We start from the raw sequence: 10311 nt of genomic DNA, 5'->3' as shown, positions 1-10311 counted from the left end.
AATAAAATAAAAATCTAATAAAAACAAATCCTAAAAAATAAAACTAATAAAAACAAATATTAAAATATAAATCTTAAAGAAATAAAACTAATAAAAACAAATCCTAAAAAATGAAACTAATAAAAACAAATCTTAAAAAATAAAACTAATAAAAATAAATCTTAAAAAATAAAACTAACAAAAACATAATCTAAAATAATCTAGAAAACCCTTAAACGGATGTGGGGATGTCAACATCCGTTTAAGGGTAAACGGAAGTCGCCTTCCGTTTTAACGGTTTTACTAACCTGGACTCGAAGAGGATCGCTGCTTAAAGGTTGGATACACAACCACCACACCAATGTAATGCAGAGATATAATAATTGAAGGACAAATTCTCCAGAAGAAATCGATATCTCAATTATCACTTGAAATACAAGAAGAATGGGAGAAAGAATTTCTAGAAAAATAGAACAAAGAATTCTGGAAAAAGAGCGTAAAGATGAAAGCATGAAAATAAAAAAAAAAAAAAAGATTTTGTGGGGGTGGGAGAATAAAATTATAAAATTTTATTTCTAAATATAAATTTTTGCTAAAGGATAAAATTAGAATAGAAAAAATAGAGCAAATGACAAAAATAGAATGGGGGGTGGGGGTTAGAATTGGGGAGGTACAGGGAGTAACCCCCAAATTGTATTTGGTATAATGATTCAAGCAATGATAGTAATGGATAGCTTCTTCCTGCACTACCTTACATTTCGTCTTCCACTCCCATGTAAAGAAAATGTCCGATTTACCATTTCTTGATTATGTCATTAAGAAGTGAAAATAAATTTCTTTGTTCTTCCTCAAAAATTTGAAGCTACCATTTTGTCTTTCCAAAAGGTGGCTTCTGAATTACAGATTCTGAAAGATTTCCGGAAAATCCAGAACAACATTTTTGAATCAATTTTCAGAACTTGATTTCCGGGAACAAAATTTCCAAAACATATTAAATGTGTTCCGTAATAATTTTTTCCAAAATAAAATTTTTGAAATAAACATTCCCAAACTCATAAAATGTCTTCCAAAATGAGTTTTCCAGAGTATTCATATGCTTCTGAAAAAGTTTTGCAGACATGGATGTTCCGGAAAAAACTTTAATTGATTTATTTATTTTTTCTGTATGTTCTCTCTTCTTCCCATGCAACATTTTCACTCGCTTCTTCCTTTGCAGCAGCGGTGTGGTGATGATGGTAACGGTGGTGTGATGTTTAGCAATGATGAATAGGGTTTAAGTCTTTTCCTAAATAAGTTAGTAATTATAGGGTGCAGCAAACAGTAGCCTTTTAACTTCAAAAAGGACAAAATGATAAGTCTTTTTAAATATATGATTGGACATATAGCAAAGTTATAAAAATTTAGAAAATAGTATTTTAGAAATCAATCATCAGGAGGTACTTAATCGACCACGATAACAAAATTTATGTTTCTACCCGATTAGTTTCTTTAATAGAGCAAGTAAGTTTCGACTCATTTTTCTCTTTTTGTTCTTAGTTGAGATCATGCTTGATGATCTCTTGTCACGTGTGAGTTGTAATGTCTTTTCCTAATTTCCTATTGATAAGAGGTCATAAAGGTTCTCTCTTATCTCTGTTTGGTGTTTTGTAAGTGTTTCTAGAGTTTCTTAAGCTCTAAGCAAGGGTTCGGTGTTTATAGAGGTCTGTTGTTTCAGTGTAAGATAAGGGAAGCTAGTGTTTGTCTTTAAATTTGATAATAATGTGTGAAATTGTGACAACTGGTATGTATGTTATTGTATATTGTTGGCTATGTCTAAAATGATTGTTTTAATGTTAATGAATGGTATAATGCTTTATACATTGTGTGAATTATGTGTGAAATTGGAGTAACTTTGTGAATGCAGTTGGTATGATTGTGTTGGTGTTAAATTTGGTGAAAATGTTAAGAGTAAAGATGAGAGTAGAGTTATAGGTCAATTTGGTATAAAATGGAGGTTTGAAAGGTGATTTTCTGAAATACTAGTCTAAAGTGAGAATTTGTGATTCAGGACAGTTAATTTAGTCATTTGTAACTTATTAGGGATGAGAAATAGTTGTAATGTGTGTTAGAATGGAGTAGTAATCATTTTGGAGTATTTACATTATTTAGGTGTATTTTGGAAGTTTGAACTAGTGAGATTTTGAATTTTAGGTTCTATGTATAAATGGTCATTTTAGAGAGTGTTAATAAGTCATTTAGGACTTATTAGTAAGTTGTTTAAAAATGAGCTATAACTTGTGGAATTCCATTTGGATCTCTAAAGTGAGGTTTTAGTTAATTTTGAATTGGAATCTTGTGATCAATCACTTTAAAATGAGTTTAAGTTGGTTTAGATACATTTGTTTATGTCCATTTGAGTTTAGAATACAATCTAGGAATGTTAGAAGTTGGGAAGGATGCATAGGATAGGTCATGAGGGGTGCAAATTCTACAGATTTGATGCTGCAGAATTATGTAGTCTCTCTAAGCGAGTGCATTTTAGTTGAGCGAGCAGAACACTTCTAGATGAGCGAGTGTAGTCGCTAAGCGAACAGAACCCACTGTTTTTGTTTTTACACAACGAATCTTAGTGGTTGTGTGATTAAGCTAGCAGAAACTTTTAGCTGAAATAACATAATTAGTGATTAAGCAAAAATATCATATTTTCAACTAAGTTTTTATATATTTTCTTGAAGTGCGTTCAATGTATGTGATTGTTTAAATGATTGATTTATAATACTTATTGTGAAACATGAATTGATTTATAATATGAATTGGAAACAATAATATGTATTTGGTTTCAAATGGATTCAATGTAAAGGTGAAGTGATATCAATGGTTTCACGGTTGGTAAAATAGGTTCCACGGAGGGACTCCTTCGGGTGGTTTCAAGTATCTTTAGAATGAATACAGGGAGCTCAGTATTGGGGTTATCCTAACACTCTGATAATCTTTTATTCTCAAGTAGAGAAGATTGACTCATTGGTGAGAGTAGTAGGAGGTCTTAGTCTAGGTGCTTCCTGGAGGCCTACAACACGGTAACAAACTAACCTTATGTGGGTAGTAAGGTAAAACTCATTGGCAATGACTTTGCAAAGCAATAGAGGCCACCACAAGTGCACAATCCGCCATAACTCAATATTCATTCTAATTCCAAAGAGTCGACATAGGTCATTGCATGTTAAGATGTTTGGGATGGATTAAATTATATATGATTTATGTATGAAATGCTTTAAACTTATGATGCATTGCTTGTATATCTAGCTTATCCTTGTTTTTTTTGTTGTTTTTCTTTGTATGTTGTTTCCATTTTGCGATAATCACCTAATGGTGTGAGCTTATGAAGTTGTCTTTTCACTTATTCCAACAAAAAATGAAAATGAAACAAAAGTATAAATAGGTGGATCTACAGAAGTATATCTCTTTGTAGAAGGTTTGTTTTACTTAGTTGTTCTTTTAACATCTATGTAATTTTTTCCAGTGCCATTAACCAATAATTTTTCTAACCATGACATGCATATTGATTATTTATTTATTATCTGACTTTCTTAATAACAAATCTTCGCTGGGAAAATTAATTGCTTTTGCTTTTTTTAAGTGGATATCTCCTCTCATTTTAATCATATATTTTATAAATTCAAAATTTTACTTCAAGTGATCGAATCCAATATTTCTCGGGCATTAACTAATTCGTATAATACTAATAATGGAAATTAATCTTTATATTATAAATCTGAGATCTCATTTCTTTTAATGTGTTTGTACATAATATTACTCATTTTATACATATCCTTTTGTATCTTTCTATCAAATATTTCATGTTAGTTGTTTTTTTAACTTCCTTTCGCATTAAGATTTAATTTTCCTGTAATACGAATTTAATTATTTTTTAAAATTTATCTTTATATCAAAATTTCCATTTTTTTTCAAAATCTTTTCCATTTACATTAAGATTTAATTTTCCTTTGATACGAACTTAATTAATTTTTAAAATTTATCTTTATATCAAAATTTCCATTTTTTTTTCAAAACCTTGTCACTTATATTTTCAATAACCCTGCCATAGAAAGAATAGTGCCGATGTGTAATTAAAACAAAATCATTTTAGCTTCCTAGAAAAATAGTCATTATTTCTTCAAAACGTTCAAACTAACATTCAATTAAGATTTCAGTGCCTATTTGATTAAGAAAATATTCCTATTCAATTTGTGACTTCTAAAACATCACTAAAATTACATCATTACTTACATCTTCCAACTATTTTAGACAAATTACAAAGTGCTCAACATTTGATATCAATTTACACTACCATGTTGACAAAAAGAAAGAATGAAGAGAAAAGCTAAGTTTAAAAGTTTCACCAAGAAAGACAAAATGATTGCAAATTCAAAAAGAGAACTTATCAGGCAGGGATAGCAGATAGATGTCACCCTAAATTATGTTAAAATTCCAGAACCCAGTTCTGCAAAAAATCATGCTTATTGGTTCTGGTTTAACTTGGCTTTTCTGTTAATCTGGCCAACTATAATCAGCCCTACATCAACTTACCCCTTTTTGCTGATATAGATTTTCTTCTTGACATGATCTCAGCTGCCCAACTTTTTCCTATTTCAGTTTGAAACTTCCCTGAAGAGCAGGTAAAAGAAAAAGTGGTTGACAAAGGTTCAAATAAAAGTTATGAGCATTTCATTTATAGCTAGAGTTTCAATTCTACCTGCAGTTGAAAGGAAAAATTCATCCAACACTTTTCCATGTTCTGCACAAGTTTTAATTACATAGCATTACAAAGTGTATCGTGAAGAGTATGAAGCAAAAAGCTAATGTAGAATTCGCTTTAGGAAGAACTATCAATTATCAACACATTCAATGATAAAAGAGCTGGAGGAGTTCATCTGTCTTAAGAATTCCAAACTTAAGGTGGTGTCACAGTAAGAATTCAACGATCATACTCCAGAATATATCTATTTATAACGTACCTACTTCATACTCCAGAGCTTGTAGAATCAGTTCAACCTGATAAGAATGTCAGGAAAAGGACAAAAATACAATTAGAAATGAACCACAATGTTATGAAAGCATAAAAAGTAATGCTTTTTACACTTTAACTATGATATTTTTTTTGTCTAAATTTGTTAGTAAAAGTTTTAAACCCCTTGTGTATAACTCTCAGGAGTCTTTGTACCTTTTTACACTTTAACAAATTCATTCATGAGTCTTTGTACCTTGTCAAAATCCTTCACAAGATTGGCCTCTAAAGAAGAATTGTTTTCATACTCTTCCCAAAGTTCTTTAATCTCTTCAGCTGTAATAAGACAAATGTGACCTTCAGTAAATTTGATGCAAAATTTAGAATCTCTGTAAAAAAAATTCAAGAAAAAAAATTCATGAAACCTCTCATCCCTCCACCAAGAAGTTCACACATTTTATTCAAAGCTTCCTGCTCTCTTCTGCTCTTTTCAGCCTTGGGCACACCGTCAGAAGGTGTTATGTCTCCTACAATAGCTATTGAATGCAAACCAAACTCAAACTTCAGTAAGTTATAAATAAGCACTGTATCAAAGAAGACTTAATACATTAACAAAATCCTATGTATATTTGAAGAAAAACAATGTGTTCAGTAATCACAATCACATACAACTAAGTAAAAGTTCACAGAACAAAGTTAAATAATCCAACATCCTCTAACAGAATTTTGCCTTTTTATTTTACATATTATAAACTCTATCTTCCACTAAAGAAAATGAAACATGTAATACCTTTATCAAATGTTTATCAGGCTATGTTTGGTCCACTTTCTTTTACGGCTTAACAATTACTGTAAAATTAAAGCTCAAAATAAGCTTTTAAAAATTAAGTAGAAGTTGTTCAACAGTTTTCACTTCTTCAGCAATTCATCCAGTTAAAAAATGTTCCATTTGGGTTTTAATATAAGGAAATGCAACAACAATTGAATCAGAAGAAACGAGAAAGATACCTTCTGCAATATCATGCACGAGTGCTATTTTAATACACCTGTACAACAGGAAAAAAGAATTTAAAGAGAAACTCAAGGGGATAACCTAAAGCAAATCTAATAAATATAAATAACAGGAATAGGGGCAAGAAAACAAAGTAACTTACTGCAATAAAAATGAATCTACAGAGATAAGAAAGTTTTGGACCAAAATCAGTGAGGTGATCACCCGACTAGACAGATAATATTGACAAGGCAAATTACAGATCTCATAGACAGAGAAGTATCTGACTAATTTGTGACAACAAGAAATTACCTAGCAGCTTTGCAAATGGATCAGAGGGGCCAAGCTAGAACAGGAACTTTGGAACGGGAAATTCATTGTTCAGGCATGATTTAATGCAAGATTTAAAAAAAAAAATAAAACAGCACAGCAGTAGAATGGTTTGGTCCTAGCTTAAGTCAATATCTCTAGCAGCACAAACTGTTTCTTATTTTAGGTTACTCTTTCTATGAAAGGCATGGTCCAAAGCAGGATTTGCAACTTAAGCCATAAAACAACCTAATAGCATTGAAAATTTAATAATTAGTACAATGTTCCAAACATTGGATGAATGCACAAATCCATGTAATTTACCCTTTAGTCTTTAAGGACATTCTAAAGATTTATCAAAGAGACCAATAAAGTAACCAAACCTAATATAACATAAGCATAGAATAGTAAGGAAATAATGTAAAACATAAAGGCCACGACTATTTAATAGAAGACATAATTCACTGAAACCTTTCAACATTCATCAAATAGGACATATGTTCCAAGCTAAATGGTTTCTATATCCAACCAAAGACAATATTAAAGTAATGTACCCTACTTTCACATCTTCAATCATGGAATATAAGCATGCATCTCACAACAAAACAGAAATGACCATCACACAAGTATATATATTGAGAATTTCAATGAGAAACCTTTCTCTATTCAATCCTGGAACATCACCAGCAATCAACGCCATTAAAGCCATGCGGTACATATGATCAGCAATCGATTCAGCACCTTTTATCCCATGATTAACCCATCCTTTCCTTTTTGTGGTCTACAAGGCATATACATGCAAAGAGAGAACATATTATTTTTCTTCAGCATAAAAAGGCTAAAACATACTCACATACAAATGTATAGTAAGAATATATACAAAAAGAAAAATCTTAAGCTTAGTCAAAATGTGCACATTTAGAACAGGTATATTGTTTTAGGAATATGAAAATGACATGCGAAAGAATGTATTACTGACAATAATCACTGTTTCGTTAGTATATGTGCTTTCATAAGAAAATGTACTGATAGTAAACCTCAAATAGCCTATGATTACAAGAATAATGAAAGCGGTGGAGTAAACCTTATTGGCTACTGATAGAGAAATAACAGAAACTGGTAAAAACTGAAAATGAGAGTAAGAGTGCTGGATCCGGGTACATAATAAACCTTTACAGTTTAAAAGGTTTGATATAGGAGAAAAAAAAGGATTAAATAAAGGACAGATATAGCGTTTTATATCCGTTATTATTAGTTGGAGATTTTTTTCTGTTATATTTGTTAAAGAAATTTATTTCCAGTCATACAAGTGCCCTGGTTTCACCATGAAGAGAATAGGAAATTTTTTACTTTGTATAAAATGGAAATTCCAATGTAGAAAAAGAGATTACTCCTTTTGGGGGGTAAACTTGTTTATCTCGGTCTTTGTAATTCTTGATACTCGGAGAAATAGAGGTGATGATCTATTCTTGAGAAAAGGAGTATTTGCTTTTCCCGCTACAGTTTGGCAATCTCTGAGTCTGTCCTAACAAAGGGTATCTATTCTTGATTTAAATTGAAGTATCTCAAAATAACTCACTTTATATCCATGATGATAAACTAATTCTTACTTTCTCACTTTACACAGTATTCGTCCATTAGAAAGTAGAAGAGTTAAATCCTAGACCACTAGTGTTCTCCCCCTAAGTAAATTTCACTTTAACGTTAATGAAATCCAATTTAGTATCTCTTAGACAGAGATTCATTTTCTCAAGCTTCTTTAACATCCCCCTTTTCGACCCTCAAACCAACCCAATAGTCTAATTTGAAAGAAGCCACCTACCAACAATAACAAAAGGCAGCCAATTCCCCAAACACCCTTCTCATGCAATGGTACTACCAATAAAAAATGCACTCACCTTCATCCACAGAAGCATGCGTTTCCTTAACCAAAACAAAAAGAAAACACTTTGGTGCTTTCACCATTTCCAGTACAAGGGGCAATTTGAAAGTCTTCATTCCACCACATAGAACAGGATTAACAGAAAACAAAAAGGGAAAGTGACACCCACAAACCTACCCAACCGACGCAACATAAAAAAATGACATCATATATGATACAAGATCACAAAAACCATATCTTTTTTTATTCTTTTCCATCAAAAGGGGGTAAATTGGGAACTCCGAGATCACACACACAACAGAAGATGGAACCAACGGATCAGAAATTTCACAGGAAAACTTGAAGGAAAAGTGACTGATTGTTTTTGTAGCAGTTGGAAGGTACCTTAAGCCGGTGGCAGAGAGTGAGAAAATCAATCACCGACGACGAAGATGATAACCCAACTGCAGCATGAGAGTGTTTCTTGGCCGAACCAACGGCATCCGAACCAGAGGCCTGGGACCGAACCGAGACTAGCCTGAGGATCGGAGTGCGAAAGAAGACCGATGGCGTGAGAACCGAGCGAGAGGGCGAAGTGCGATGCAGCGCCGGAACGCAACAACGAGGAGTGGTTGAATAATGAATCGCCATTTCTTCGTTCTTTTTAAGAAAAAATTATTTTTTTTAAATTTGATGTCCGCGATGAAGAGAGAGATAATAGGGCACTGCTTGAATTGCGTTGCGTTTTTAATCTTATGTGGACATTTTTTTTTGGAAAATGATATATGAACAACAACTTTTGACAACATTTTGACACGGGACACGTGTCAAAATGTGAATGGTCCACGTGGAAAAAAAAATTAAAAATAAGAATGATGTGGAAATAGAATTGGGGAAAAGTTTGAAAATGGGGAAGTTCATTTTCACATTTCAAAATTTGAATATGAGGCAAGATGAGAGAGAACCCAAGCTTAGAGAGAGAAAGTGAACCCTAGAGTGAGTCNCGCTCCCTCCCACCCAGCCAACCTGCCTCTTCCAACAAATGTGCCGATGCAAGCGTGGTCCGTCGGAGTTCCGCGTGACGAAGTGGTGTTCGTTCCGGTGACCGACGACGTTAGAAGCTTTGATTGGAACCGCCACCAACATTAAAGGTTGGTTTAGTTTGTTTAAATTTGTTAGGGCATTTATGTGTTGTTGTGTTTTTTGGGCATTTTTCAAAGTATGGTTTAGTGTGGGTTGAAGTTGTGTAGAAGATTTAGTGGTTGATGGCGTTTTTAGGTGGAAAGTATGAAGTTTTTTTCTANTTTTTTTNACCATTTACTGGTTTAGTTCTTTCGACACAATTATTATGTCATTTATATACAATTCCATGTTCAAGGAACCATTTTTTGTAAAACTCATGGTGCAGAAACTGCAGCGGTAACAAAGACAAAATAAGTGGGGACTTCATACAAATGTTTTGCACAACCAGGTCAACTACGTTGCAGGTACAACACTTGCACACTCCAAGCCAACCAAACTTGTAAGTTTTTAATGTTTATTTCTGCAAATAAAAAATTTTATTGTTTCATTAATATGTTAAATAACATTATTTGTATCTTGGACTTTGTTTGATGTAGATATGATTGTGGAGTTATTGTTTTGAAATTTATGGAGTTGTGGGATGGTGTTGAGAAATACGAAGGCAACACAATGCCCACTTAAAGAACTGTAAGTTATACAAATTTTCATTATTGGGAGCTTTGATACAAGATGTTGCATTTTATTGATATGTTGTGCATTTATCTCTTTGCAGGAGGAACTGCAACANGTTAGGGAGAAGTGTGTCTGTGATTGGATCTTGGATGTGGACAGTGTGTGGAGGGATGAAGTGTTGCAAGATTTAGGCCTTATGTAGATGTTGTTGAATAGGGATTTTTGCAATGCGATTGATGTTTTGCTTACAATATGTATTGATGTTGATTGTACATATTTGTTCTTAAGAATGTTGAAAGAAAAGTAGTTGTTACATTTATTGTTAATAAAATTTGAAAATTAGAATGATCAATGTTTAAAATGTTTGCACTACAGTCGCACTAAATTTGGTTGTCAAGATTTATGAAATATTGTACGTACATGGTTCTATGTAGAAAGAATAATGAAAATAAATTGGCTTAAGTGGTAATGACGAAAAGAAATTAGGCACAC

General features: G+C 32.5%; 1 protein-coding gene across 1 annotated transcript; it reads right to left on the bottom strand.

Moving 5' to 3' along the window:
- Positions 1-4220: 4220 nt before the first annotated feature.
- Positions 4221-8895, bottom strand: LOC106778692 (HD domain-containing protein 2; the record flags this gene model as incomplete). The annotated part of the gene is given in 8 exon segments (XM_014666676.2): positions 4221-4623; positions 4712-4753; positions 4974-5010; positions 5220-5299; positions 5389-5499; positions 5972-6009; positions 6920-7044; positions 8530-8895. Coding segments are annotated over 8 exon segments (771 nt in total). The 3' UTR covers positions 4221-4531.
- Positions 8896-10311: the final 1416 nt, after the last annotated feature.

This window comes from Vigna radiata, unplaced genomic scaffold (assembly GCF_000741045.1).
Source record: "Vigna radiata var. radiata cultivar VC1973A unplaced genomic scaffold, Vradiata_ver6 scaffold_436, whole genome shotgun sequence".
In the NCBI taxonomy this organism is placed as follows: Eukaryota; Viridiplantae; Streptophyta; class Magnoliopsida; order Fabales; family Fabaceae; genus Vigna; species Vigna radiata.
The sequence above is the reverse complement of the archived record's forward strand: the minus strand, read 5'-3'. Positions and strand labels throughout refer to the sequence as shown.